The sequence below is a fragment of the Herpailurus yagouaroundi genome, unplaced genomic scaffold, assembly GCF_014898765.1.
Source record: "Herpailurus yagouaroundi ecotype Mexico unplaced genomic scaffold, PumYag 67681, whole genome shotgun sequence".
Taxonomy (NCBI): Eukaryota; Metazoa; Chordata; class Mammalia; order Carnivora; family Felidae; genus Herpailurus; species Herpailurus yagouaroundi.
This window is the reverse complement of record NW_024420481.1, coordinates 2,469,670-2,483,811: the sequence shown is the minus strand read 5'-3', so window position 1 is coordinate 2,483,811 and position 14,142 is coordinate 2,469,670. Positions and strand designations below refer to the sequence as shown.

Here is a 14,142-nt window from a genome sequence, read left to right as displayed (position 1 = left end):
GTGCTGCAGAAAGCACGTACCAGAAATGTATCCTGGGGCAAGCACAGAGAGTGGAGCCTGCCTGGCAAAACCCATGTCTGGACAGATTAGTCCAAACCCGCTCCTGGACAGCAAGCCCCAGGCGGGGGTAGGGGGGTGGGGAGGGTCGGGGGGCCGGAGGTTACGCCATGATAGAAAAAAAAATCAGCATTTACTCTTAATCTATATAGCCATCTTGTGAGAATGTATTCTCGTCACTATTATAAAGACTCGGAAACTCAGGCACAGACAAGTGAGGGGACGACAACAGCTAGGTCGTAGTAGAGACTGGATTGGAATCCAAAGCTGAATGACTACAATGACTAGCCTCTTTCTCCTGGACCATGCTGATTCTACATATATCTTATCCAGCCTTCCTCTCCTCTGTAAGTCCTAACACAGGATGGACACGCTGGGCGTGCTCGGCTCCTTTGCTCGGTTCCCTATCCGGTCGATTGGCGCCGAAACCGACATTTGCTACTTACATTGTAGGATGTGAGATACCATCAACGCTGTAGAGTTGTCACTGCATGGAAGCCTTCCTAGAGCCAAATCCTTCTTTATTTGAAGAGTAAAAAGATACCTGGAAGAAGTTGGGGGGGGGGGGGGCAAGAAAATCTCTTAAGAAACAAGAACAAGAAAGAAGCATTTCCCTTCTCCCAGATCCCAGATGTTTCAAGAAAGAGACGGCGCCCCCAGTCAGCAAGATGCCTTTTGGGGATGGTGAGTAATGCATAGGCTTTGCTTCAGCCCCAAACCGGTACCAGACCACAACTCGGCTGATCCAGCATTTTGGCAGGCCTCACAGCCATTAGGAATCACCCCAGCTAAATCCTCCCGCCAACTTGAGGGAGTTGGCCAATCATCCTCCAGTGGTTTCTGCCACGTAGCAAAGCCACATAGCCAGCCAGAGACAAAGGGAGATTCAGCAAGAACAAGCCCACTGGGGAGGCTCTGTTTACTAAATGCTATCAGAGCACTCACTATCAAAACAACTTAGATTGGGAGAGCAGGAATGATCACCCCATTTTACAATTACAGAAAGGCAGAGGTTAGGTGATTTGGGCAAGGTCATTTTGCCCAAAGATAGTGAAACTGGCCAGAAGTCAGGTCACCCACAGAATTTATGCCTCCTCCTATCCAAAATATTGTGTTTCAGAAATCGAGGACTTGAGGTCATGCTTTACTCGGACTACCTTCTCTGTATCATCAGAGACCAGCCCAGCACTTTGCACAGAGCACGTAGGAAAGTCCTATGTTCTGAAAGGAATGAACCCAGTGTGTTCTTTTTTTCCCACCGACATGCTCATCAGGGACCCATAAAGTACAGATTGGTGTCCAGAGTTCTGCCAAGGAGATAGCATTTGGTCCCACGCTTTTAAGCTGTTACCAAAGGAGAATCAAGTTTTGAAAAGATGTGTAAAAAGAAGATTCTATCATTGACTGCTTTCTTCCATGGTCCAAATTTGGTTCCAATATTTGATTTTATACACTGAAAAACACATTGAGTATGTACTGTGGGCATTTCCCAATGTAAGATGTAACTTTCTAAATAAAGTTTTATCTGGACTTCCTTATTTAAATCAATTAAGCCTTGAAGGCAATGTGGTAAATCAAAATTAATTGCAGGGGATAGATAAAAATCTAGATTAGAACAAGCAGGTAAAATTAGTAGGTGATTATTCAATTTATAAACGCATTCATCATTGTAATACTTCAAATTATGAGCTCCCCTAATGGGCTAGAAATGATTCAATTAGAAAATTTATATTTGCATACCACTCTCAGAAACTCATGGATTGGCCCCAAACAAGGCATCCTTGTGAATTTAACTATAGTGAAGTATCTTAAATGGCCCACCAGAAAAAATAAAGGAAGTCTAACATTTGCCATTGCCTGCTCTCAAATAGAGATGTAAATGAGAATTAATAAGCCTCAATCGCTGAAGGGAAAGTGAATTTCTTTTTGCTCCTAGCAAGAAGGAAAAGGAAACTTCTTGTCATTTGACACGTTCCTTGCTACTAAGAGGGCAGCTGCCTGCTACAAATACCAAATCCTTGCTCTGAACAGCTGATGAATCATTTATCATCACATTGATTTTCTCATTCTTTCTCTTTTGGAGGGTGGAGGAGTTTATCTCCATTAAAATTGGTCACAGTGTGAGACTCAACTGAAATGGGTTAGCAAATGCAAACTGATATAGATACCAAGATTATCAGGTTATCTGGGAAAGTGGGCTACAACTCACAAATATGGAAGAGAGAAGGTGTGAGGGAGTGACAGACTTGTGAAAAGTGACGTCTGCAGAGACCCCGCAGCATACAAGTCCTCCTGTACAAAAGGGGTGAAGAAGAACTGGCCTTGAGCTGTGTTGGGAGGTGTGGGAGGTGGGGGAAAACTCGGCCAAATCACTCAAAGCTCCCAGGACCTGTTTTCTCCTCTGTAAACTAGGAGAGCTGGGCCAGATTATCTCAAATATCCATGCTAGGGTAAGATTCTAGAGCCTGGCAAGCACAGTAGGGTTTGGGGGAGCATTATGTTGACAATGCAGTTTTGAAGTAGGTTTACATTGTCATTTTGAAGGGTATTGTATCTAAGTATAAATAGACTTTTTAAGCAAAATCAGTCAGTCAGAGAAAGACAAATATCATATGACTTCACTCATATGAGGACTTTAAGATACGAAACAGATGAACTTAAGGGAAGGGAAGCAAAAATAATATAAAAACAGGGAGGGGGACAAAAACATAAGAGACTTAAATATGGAGAACAACTGGAGGGGTTGTGGGAGGGGGTTGGGCTAAATGGATAAGGGGCACTAAGGAATCTACTCCTGAAATCATTGTTGCACTAGATGCTAACTAACTTGGATATAAACTTAAAAAATAACTTAAATAAAAAAATTTGGGGGCGCCTGGGTGGCGCAGTCGGTTAAGCGTCCGACTTCAGCCAGGTCACGATCTCGCGGTCCGCGAGTTCGAGCCCCGCGTTGGGCTCTGGGCTGATGGCTCAGAGCCTGGAGCCTGTTTCCGATTCTGTGTCTCCCTCTCTCTCTCTGCCCCTCCCCCGTTCATGCTCTGTCTCTCTCTGTCCCAAAAATAAATAAATGTTGAAAAAAAAATTTTTTTTTTAATTTGTTTAAATAGATTTTTTAAATGTTTTATACTTGTAAATTTTATTTTTATACACATAAAAGATTTTGTCTCAAATTATGAATAATGTGTAATTATAAATGACTGTTAAAATTACATAAAATTATGAATAATTTATAATTATTAAAGAATTGTAATAATTATCAATGATGTCCATTATATATTATAATTTATTAAAATCATTTTTTAGACTTTTTATTTTTTTACTCTTTCAATGTTTTATAAGTATGTGTCGTCATCACTTTCTACTCATTAGGATGCATACACACACCCACAGGTTTTCATAGCTGGTATATTCGTGCCGTCGAGCTGCCTTCCAGCTGGAGCACAGATGCGATGAAGGCAAGCAGTCCTGTTGTTGTAGCAGCTAAAGGCAGAACCCCTACATGGGCACCCAGGCTGGCTGCCGTGCTAGAAGGCCACCCCTCCTCCCTGAAATCCCCACCCTTTGGAAGACTAACACTTTGGGGACCAGCCAGGCCCTCCTTCTCCTCAGCTCCTCACCGTCTCCCAGAGAGTGACTGAGAGCCAAGCTTGCCAAAGAAGGCTAGAAGCCCATCCCCTGATAAATGGAGAATAATGAGTCTTAGGTAACATCATGCAGCCGACCCACAGGTAAGTACTCTACCTTGTAAGCTCTTCTCGAAGATGTCCGGGGTCCACTGGGAAAAATTTCACCATAAATTTGAAAACAACCTCCTTAGGATCTTAAAACACAATTATCTCCATAAGTTTTATTTAAATGTCCATCACAACAGTTACAGGTATTTACACGCACGCACACACACACACACACACACACACACACACACACTTCCCTCTCTCTTCTCCCCTCTTCTCCCCATCACTGCTTCCCTCAGACTTTTCTTTTAAATTTCAATTTTCCACATTTCTAGGATGGTGCTATTTCTGGATCGTGTCTTTATGTGGCTAGCAATCGGGAAAGTTTCCCTGTCCCTCTTTCTACCCTCTCTCCCTTTGAGTTTCTTTTTGTAAACATGTGCCTCTTTCTGGGCCCTACTGTGTCCTCTATGATGCGTCCCAGTTAGAAAATACATATACCACTTGCCTCTTTGGGATTCTGCGCTCCTGGCTGAGAGAAAGGCCCAGCTTTAGAAGCAGGTATTTATCATCTGACTCAAGGTTCTCATAAAAGGAACTAGAGGTGAGTGTATGTATGGAGTGGTGCCTCTTTGTTGCTTAAAATCGACATTAAGAAAACACACCTAGGGGTGCCTGACTGACTCAGTCAGTTAAGTGTCCAACTTCGGCTCAGGTCATGGTCTCATGATTCATGGGTTCGAGCCCGGCATCGGGCTCTGTGCGGAGGATTCGCTCTCTCCCTTTCTCTCTGCCCCTCCCCAACTCATGTGCATGTGCCCTCTCTCTTTCTCTCTCTCACAATAAACTTAAAAAAGAGAAAACACATTACTTGTCTTCACCCCTACTTGCATTTGAAAAAAAAAAAAGAAACTCTTTGCATCAAAAGCAAATATTGGTGGAGTGCCTATTATAGGCCAAGCGTTGCACCAGGCAGGTGCCGGGAATGAAAAGACAATGAAGTACTCATAGTCTGGGAGGATGGGCAGCAGCACAGACTAAGGTCAGTGTTGAGTACTGGGGAAGCAGAGGAGGGAGAAAAGAGGGCTCCCAGTTCAATTTGAATTTTAGATAAACCATGATCACACGGGAAATACTTATACAAAGAAATTATTCTTTGTTTACCTGAAGTTCCAATTTAGGTGGACATCTTTTATCTGAGAACCCTACGCCTGAAGTGAATTTTGTCACAGGCAGGAAAGGTAGGAGTATGAAGGGGGTCGATGGCAGAGGTAAAGCTAGAAAGGCAGGCAGAGTCTGTGCTTTACGGATCCTGCTAACGAGTTTGGGCTTTATTCTAAGGGCAGTGAGGAGCCGTGGAAGCATTTTCAGCCGGGGCGTGATGTGGTAAGCTTTGTATTTTCAATAGTTACCTTTGGAGTAGTGTACATGATGGATCAGGGGAATCAGTTAGGAAGCTGTTGGAATAAGGTGACACGGGATTATAATATGGTGGGAACAGATGGAGGTGCGGAAGCCCCAACCCAGAGAGCACGCGAGGGAAGAGACGCTGTAAAACAGCGTGTCTTGGGCGCCTGGGTGGCTCAGTCGGTTAAGTATCCAATTCTTGATTTCGGCTCAGGTCATGATCTCATGGTTAGTGGGAGTGAGCCCTGCATCGGGCTCTGTGCTGACTGACAGTGTGGAGCCTGCTTGGGATCCTCTCCCTCTCCCTCTGTCTCTGCCCCTCCCCTGGCTCTTGCGCGCTCTGTCTCTCTCTCTCTCAAAATAAACACACTTAAAAATAAAAGCATTTCTCTGGGGCGCCTGGGTGGCGCAGTCGGTTAAGCGTCCGACTTCAGCCAGGTCACGATCTCGCGGTCCGTGGGTTCGAGCCCCGCGTCGGGCTCTGGGCTGATGGCTCAGAGCCTGGAGCCTGTTTCCGATTCTGTGTCTCCCTCTCTCTCTGCCCCTCCCCCGTTCATGCTCTGTCTCTCTCTGTCCCAAAAATAAATTAAAAAAACGTTGAAAAAAAAAATGTAAAAAAAAAAAAAAAGCATTTCTCAGAGTGTTGACTGAAATCTGCCTGCATCAGAACCACCTGTGGAATTTGTTTAAAATGCAAGCTGCTCCCCCCCCCCGCAACCCGGGAATGAGGCCCAGGAACCTGCATTTGAACAAGTGATCCTGACACACACTGAAATTTAAGCAACCACACTAGGTGGTGAAATCCGGGTGGAGGGAAAATTCCATACATATATGGAACTCAAATATGAAATGAAACAAATGGACAGTGTCTGTAACATTGGATAAAATTAAAACATCTTCGGGTAGAAGGTAAATGGCAGTGCAGACTGACATAAGGACCAAGGTCAGCCTGCCCTAAAATGGGCACTTAGGCATAGGATTATTTTGACTTAAAAGCAATCAAAACCCAGTCGATTCAGGAAATGCTTTTTACCTCCCCCTCAACTGGCTAAATTTACACTGGAAAGGAAGAGCCTGTACCAGGAAGAGAGCTATCACCTGAGATAACTCCGTTATAACATGAACTAGGTGTGGCAGACAGGGAGGAACTTCCCTAGGCCTTTTGATCAATGTCCTCTATGTCCCATTGTGTCTGAGTGGCCCAGCAAACATTTGTTTACCAAACATTTACTTTTTCTTCCTCCTGTGAAGTGCATTCCTTCCCTCTGAGGTCCCACACCCTGCCCCCTTCTCCTTAGTTCTGGAGGACACATTTACCTCATTTCACCTGTCTTTGGAATTTCCATGCCTGTGTGGATTCCCCATACGTATGAGATTAAATTTGAATTTCTCTTGTTCATCTGTCTCCTGTCCATTTGATTCTTAGTCTGGCTAGAAGGACCTTGAAGGGCAGAGGAAATTTTTCCTTCCCCGAGAACATGAAGGATGCTCAAAGATTTGCAGTGCTGGAGTCCGAGCCAGTCCACAGAGTGCTGTAATTACCAGCATAGATCCAGGAGCATGAGTTTTTTCCTCTTGGGCAAAATTAAAACGATTTTTTTAATTGCTAAATTCACTGGATACACAAAGGATTAAAATAATACATCGAAGCCCTTTTCTCCCTTATATTTGGTGAGGAATAGTGTGGTGTTGCTGAAATATTTTCAAGCTGTCACTGGGAATTACATCCCTTAAGTGATTTTCCATACTTACTTTTTACTTGCTTTGTAATGGGCTTCAGTATCTCCAACCAGACCTGTGATAACATTAATGAAAAAGTTGGTAGAACATGGCATTGAGTGCAGCTTTTTTTTTTTTTTTTTTTTTTTGGTAATGGACAAAAGTCAACACGAAATAAACAAATACCAAGACTACTGAGATCCCTTCTAACGACAGAAACAGTGGTGTCAGAGATGACGTACCTCGACCATACTCAATCAGCCCCCTCGTATTTACCCAATGACAGTGAACACTGTTGATCTATAAACTCTTCGTTGTTGACATTTGAATCACTGCTCCCCTGCCTAAGTAGGATGACAAAGGTGTCACATACAAGACTCGTTAGTGGCTACAAAGACTAATGAAGGCATTTGGCTCTGCATTTGAATCCTAAAGCCTCCAAATGCCAGCTTAGTAGATATAACGAGCCTTTCTGGGAAGGTGCTGGTGCTGGATAACGGAATTGCCAAGGCAGGACACGGCAGGAAGAACATCCAGAATGTTGGGGCTTGAGAGAGGGGAAAGAAGAGTCCCCTACTCATTGGTAAGGTTAGGAGCCTTCATTCTGGAGGCTGATGTCCAGCCTCAGGGAAAATCAGAACAGATAAAGCACAGATTGCTGTTCCCAGGGTGACAAAAGAGGAGCGTAGCGTAGAAAAGTCTGTTTGGTAAACTGAGGCGACTTTAAATAGACAAAGAGGGAGGAGGGACAATAGTTGTTAAAGCTGGTCATTTTGAAAGGGAAACATGCTTTTTCATTTTTCAGTCAGGTTTGAGCGCTCCATACCTGGCTGCAAACTGCATTTTAGAAGCAATCCTAGACACAAAGAACCCTATAATGAAAGCAACTTACATTATTTCCAGAATGGCTACAGAATTCTAATCCAAAATATTCCTTTTCAGCAAGATTTAGGTGGCTGCAACTCAGGTTAAACAGCGCCTTCCCGGATGACTTTTGCTAAACAAAACAGAGAGATCATAGCAGTTTGCATTCCTGACCTGATAGTGTTACTGCAGTGTGGGAGAAAGGGCGGGGGCAGCCCAACTCTTAAAGCACTTTCGGGTAAGCACGGTTTAGAGGTCTTGCTTGCATCCTCTCAAAAGACGATGTTTCACAGATAAATACATGCTTCTACCTGTAGATTGTTTTAGGGCCTCCCCCCGCTTAAAAAGCCTCAGACTAATGACAAATCCTCTTGGAAAAAGAGAGCCTTGCACTTAACTATGGCGAGATCTGCAAATCTACCCCTTCAATGGAATTCTTTAATCAATTCATCCCACAGGCAATTTGAATGATTTCCCCCCAAATTGACAGATAGTTTAATCAAGATGCAAATCTGACCTGCTTAAAATCCTTCTGTGGCTCCCCTCAGGATAAAGTCTCTAGTCTTCGCTCAGGAGGCTGGGCCCACTTTGGCTCAAGCTCACGTGGCCCCGCCTGCCCCTCCGGCCTCTTCTCTTGCCCCTCCCCCTCGCTGGCATTTTCCTTTCTAATAATCGCAGCCTGCTGGCAGTTCCCCGCACACATCAAGTAGTTTCATGACTCCGGCTTCTGCTCCCCTGTCATTCCTTCTCCACAGACCGCCCTTCCCACCCTTCTTTGGTTTGGCTCACTCCTACTCAGCTCAGATGCCATCTTCCCTGGAGAGCTTTCCGGCGGGATACCTATCAGCCACAGGGTGAGCCAAGGGCAACCTCCGTGCTCCCAAACACCCTCTCTTACCTCCAGCGTGCACTTTGAACCCGGATGTCTGTCTTTCCCATTAGACTGAATACCTTCATAGCAGGGACCTTGCTTTATTTTTCTTGTTACCCACCACGTCTAACTCAAAGCCTGGCACCTAGTAGGGGCTCTTGAATGTTTGTCGCTCTGACATGAAATTGGCCAAATTACTCATAGGAGCTCCTTGAGTAGACTTCACTTTGCTGCTTTTCCCACCAAATCTGGGTCCAGCATAACTCGTTCACATAGGGCCACACGGTTTTGTTTTTGTTTTTCTTCATAAAGCCCACGTACACGGTGAACACAAAACAGCCCCTTTCCTGGGCTTCTCTGAGAACAGGAGCTTTGAAGATCTCTCTGAAAATGTCCCGGAGCCGTTGCAGGGAGGGCCGTGATGGGAAAATTGGGCCCTGGATGATAGGCGCAAAGAAATGCTGCTGAAAACCTCTAGTTAAAGCCAAGTCACGTGGTGCCTATGCCGCTGCAAAGGAAGCCGGGTGAGGGGAAATGTAGTTGGAAATCACCGACCCGTAGAATTTACGGCAACCTTGAGAGGTCAGAGAGCCCAGCCACCCTCCTCCCACCCCCTACCCTCTCCCTCAAGGCAGTGCCACGCGGAGCAGGGGCCCACATCTGGGATTTAATAGCTTCCAGGAAGGCGACCTACCCCACCCCACCCCACCCCCAGCGACCCCAAATGCTCCCCTCTCCCCTGGACTTCTCTCTACTTAGTTACACTGTCCAAAGCTCCACCACCAGCTCGAGATTCATGTGGGTCAGCCAGGGTCCTATTTTAAAATGCAAATAGGCCGCAAGGGGTAAAACCTACTGCATCCCCAGCACCTGGAGAAAGCTTGAGGGAGAGGGGGTTTGATTTTATGTGGGAGGTCACATTGGAGCTGCGGTCTGGGAAGAGGGGGTCAGCCCACACAGAGTGGGGGGTGCAAGGGCATGAAGGGCATTGGGGCGCAGTGGGGGAGGGGGACGTCTGGAAGGGAGGAGGGAAGGGGGAGTTTTTGCCTATGTGGCAACCTTGCCTAGGGCAAGTGCTGACACAGACCATTCCAGACAGATGAGATCGCTCCTATTTTTAAAGCCCTCCAGACAAGGAGCTGCCACGGGATTTTTATTATGAGAAAGAAAAAAGAAGAATTTCTAAAGAGAGATATGACAGCAATACTTTTTCCGACACCAAAGAAACATTTCAGTCATGAGGACCAAATTCTGTCATAGGCTCTGGTTTCTTCGCAAACAACTTAGGAAACTCAAGATTTTCCTTTCTCCTCCTCATTTTTGATTCTTTTTTTCCACCAGAGTATTTAATCCTCCCCATCAAGGCTGCCACATTCCATGTGTTTGTGTATTTAAATGTTTCTGCAGTCACAAAGAATAAATATATAGCCATTCTTGTAAGGATTCCGATCAAGGCTTCCTTTTTGCTTTCTTCCGTAAGATCCCATACCATGTTTATAAGAGTAATCTACTGAGTCTTCCATCCCCACACATGTTGCCAATTGGCTCTAAAAGCCTTTGGCATTTATGCCTTTGGAGGTCAGGCGCTCACGTGGCTCGGGCTCTCCACCCCCATTTCCGGAGAGGCATTTCCCCTTCAGCCCTCCATAATGTACCTCAAAATTGGCCAGCCTTGTGGAACGTGTTGCATAAGAGGTAAGGGCTTGGTTCTGTCTCAACATGCAGGCTTTAATGTTTTTCAACCATGATAATCCAATTCCTCAATTTTTAGGTTACGATTATTTCTCTCATAATATCTCTTTCTATACAACTTTTCTATTTTCTCTTTTCTGGACTTTTCTGTTTCTTTTCTGGACTTTTGATTCTCTTTTCCATTCCATGTTTGTGTTTAAACTGACACTTCAACGTTCTGATCAAGCTCTTTAGTGGATCTAAATTCTTTACTACCGGTCCCCCCTCAAGGAATTGGAACTACAATCCTGAATCCTGTTTTACCCTCCCCCTTGGATTACAGTAGAACAGCGTTTATCTTAAAAAGAAAACTTTTTAGGGGCGCCTGGGTGGCTCAGTCGGTTGAGCGTCCGACTTCACCTCAGGTCACGATCTCGCGGTTCGCGAGTTCGAGCCCCGCGTCAGGCTCTGGGCTGATGGCTCAGAGCCTGGAGCCTGCTTCCGATTCTGTGTCTCCCTCTCTCTCTGCCCCTCCCCCATTCATGCTCTGTCTCTCTCTGTCTCAAAAATGAATAAACATTAAAAAAAATTAAAAAAAAAAGAAAACTTTTTATATAGGGGCTCGTGGGTGGCTTAGTAGGTTAAGCGTCTGACTCTTGATTTTGGCTCAGGTTATGATCTCATGGTTGTGAGATCAAATCCCGCACTGGGCTCCATGCTGAGCTTGGAACCTGCTTGGGATTCTCTCTCTCCCCCCCTCTATCTGTGTCCCTCCCTGACATGCACGCATGTGTGCAAACTCTCTCTCTCTCTCTCTCTCTCAAAAATAAATACTTGAAAGCATATATATGTGTATACAGTTGACCCTCGGGCAACACAGGTTTGAAGTGCATGGGTACACTTGTATATGGATTTGTTTTGTTAAATACAGTACAATACTGCAGTGTAGCACTACAAATGTATTTTATCTTTCTTACGATTTTCTTAATAACATTTTCTTTTTTCTAGCGTACTTTATTGTAAGAATACAGTATAGAATACAGAGAACATACAAAATATGTATTAATTGATTGTGTTATTGGTAAGGCTTCCAGTCAACAGTAAGCAGACTGTTAGTAGTTAAGTTTTGGAGGAGTGAAAAGATAGAGAAGGATTTTTGACTGTGTAAGGGGTCAGTATCCCTAACTCTTGTGTTGTTCAAGGATTAGATAGATACATACACAATTTAAAACTTTTTTTAGAACTTCTATTTACAGTCTCCAATTTACAAACTGTGTTTTAATCATTGGACATTGATTTCTGGGGAGCTCCAAACTCCTCTTCTCATGGGAACAACAAATGTTCAAGGTAGTTATCTGTACCCAACAATCTGCCAAAGCTTCTAGGCCCCCAGAGCTGTCATGTGACAATTTGCTACATCAAACCTGAATTGTAATCGTGCTCTACTCACTTATTAGCTGAATGAATTGGGGAAAATCTTTTACCTCGCAGATTTACCTGCCTTTTCCAGGTATCTGAAAACAGAAACCACGTGTTTGACTACCTGGAAGTATGTATATATGTTTGCTGAATAAGTAGATGAATGGATCCGAACAATTAACTTGATTCCTATACATTAGTAAGACAGTTCTTTCAGGAGGAAGAACAAATTAGTCACTGTGTGGCCTAGGGCAAGTTACTGAATCTTTCAGAGCCTCAGTTTACTCAGCTGTGAAATGGAGATAATGGTACTCTTATCTTGGGGAGCGTGGGTGGTTCAGCCAGTTGAACGTCAGACTTGATTTCGACTCAGGTCATGATCTCATGGTTTGTGGGAGTAAGACCCGCTTCGGGCTCTGCGCTGACAGCATGAGCCTGCTTGGGATTCTCTCTCTCCCTCTCTCTCTGGCCCTTCTCTGCTCATGTGCACACATGCGTGTGCATGCTCTCTCTCTTTCTCTCTCTCTCAAAATAAATAAATAAGCTTAAAAAATAGATTTATCTCATGGAGTTGTGAGAATTAAACAAGATAATTCACGCCAAAGGCTTAGTACGGTGCCTGGTACGTCATATGATTTAAGCGATTAATGATTAAGCAGTGGATTTAATTAATTAATTAATTAATTCTGTCTCTGCCGCCAACTGAAGAGAGCCCCATTCGAGGCTCGGACTCACGAACCATGAGATCATAACCTGAGCCAAAGTCAGACATTTAACCAGGCACCCCTGGATTTTTTTTTTTTTAAATGAGCAAGGACAGTAGAAACTCTCTTAATGAAATTCCACTTGATGATGCACGGAGAATGCTTTACATTCCCTCTTTAACACATTGGCAGATGCTTGTGTCATGATGAACGTTCATGACTAGTAGACTGCTCTAATGGTTGTGTACTTCTACACCCATCAATTGAGTTCCATGTGCAATAATTATTTTCTTGAACATATTTTTGATCATTCTACTTGTTATAATTACACAAATTAAATGGTATGTACACCAAGGAATTATGAACACTGAAAGCAAGAATTGTTTCTGTGAAAACTAAGTTCATCACTTTGCAAAAACTCAGTAAAGGGGGAATCCCCGAAAATGTGCTGTCGTATTAGTTTTGCACATGACAGCAGTAAAATATTGCAGGAGAAAAATCCGGAAGGATTCTGTACTCAAATTGCTTTGCAAGCATCTACATTGTTTTTCCACATTAAATAAGTGAATGCTGAAAATCATAGATGATGAGTTATTGGTGTGGTTTATGGAAGAAAGACAAAGAGAACCAGAAGTCCATACTCAAAAAAGCTCTGACCCTACAGCAAAAGACTGGCATATGAATAACAATGTATATGTTTTATGTCAAAATTAGAAGTTTCAGGGGAATCTGGCTAGCTCAGTGGGTGGAGCATGCAACTCTGATCTCGGGGTTGTGAGTTTGAGCCCCACATTGGGTATAGAGTTTACTTAAAAAAGTAAAATCTTAAAAAAAATTAGAAGCTTGGGGCGAATGGGTGGCTCAGTCGGTTAAGCGTCTGACTCTTGAATTCAGCTCAGGTCGTGGTCTCACAGTTCTTGGGTTTGAGCCCCTGTGTCAGGCTCTGTGCTGACAGCAAGAACCCTGCTTGGGATTCTCTGTCTCCCCCTATCTGGCTGTCTTTTGCTCGAGTGCTCTCTGTCTCTCTCTCTCTCTCTCTCTCTCTCTCTCTCAAAAATAAATAAACATTAATTTTTTTAAAAAAATTAGAAGCTTAAGGTGTCTGTGTGTGTACTTTGATTTTCTGCTTTGACAAACTTTATCAATTAACTAACAACCACCTTTGACCACATAGATAAGGAGATTCTAATGTATTTATATATTTTGTGTGTACTTTAAAAAATATAGACTGTACAACTAAGGTTTCAGAAAAGGATAAACTGAAACAAAATACAGAATATTATTAGCAGTAGCATAATCAGTATTTTTAATTTTGTCTTATAGTTGTTATATTTTTCCTGTTTCCAGTGCTGACTTCCACATTCGAAATATTTCTCATGTTCCCCTCAGGAAATTGTTCTTGAAGTCACAGATGATAATCACTCATTCTTTTGACTTTATGGTTCTGTCTCTCTTTTTATCCCCAAATATGACTATATTAGCTTTGGCTGCCATGACAAAATGCCATAGACTGGGTGACTTAAACAACAAAAATTTATTTCTCATTTAGTTTTAAAGGCTGGGAGTTTGAAATCCGGGTACCACCAGCAAGGTCAGGTTCTGTGAGACCTATCTTCTTGGCTTCCAGATGGCTGCCTTCTCACTGTGTCCTCACATATCAGGAAGATAACTCCCTCCTCCTCCTCCTCCCCCCTCCCCCTCCCCCTCCTCCGCCTCCTCCCCCTCCTCCTCCCCCTCCTCCTTCTTCTTCTTCTTC

General features: G+C 43.8%; 1 protein-coding gene across 3 annotated transcripts in view; it reads right to left on the bottom strand.

Annotated features, from left to right (window-relative positions):
- The window catches only part of FRMD7 (FERM domain containing 7), a 54,383-nt gene that overhangs the window by 19,180 nt on the left and 21,061 nt on the right, over window positions 1-14,142 (bottom strand). The window contains exons 1-5 of one of the 3 annotated variants that reach the window (XM_040468063.1): window positions 7,750-8,348; window positions 6,891-6,933; window positions 5,144-5,188; window positions 3,799-3,877; window positions 504-601 (exon numbers count right to left, since the gene is read on the bottom strand). In XM_040468063.1, the coding sequence (XP_040323997.1) occupies window positions 504-601; window positions 3,799-3,851 (151 nt within the window). In that variant the 5' untranslated portion in view covers window positions 3,852-3,877; window positions 5,144-5,188; window positions 6,891-6,933; window positions 7,750-8,348. Of the gene's footprint in view, window positions 1-503; window positions 2,734-3,798; window positions 3,878-5,143; window positions 5,189-6,890; window positions 6,934-7,749; window positions 8,349-14,142 lie in introns of those variants that run through there. The other 2 variants (XM_040468062.1, XM_040468064.1) reach the window with 2 other exon arrangements.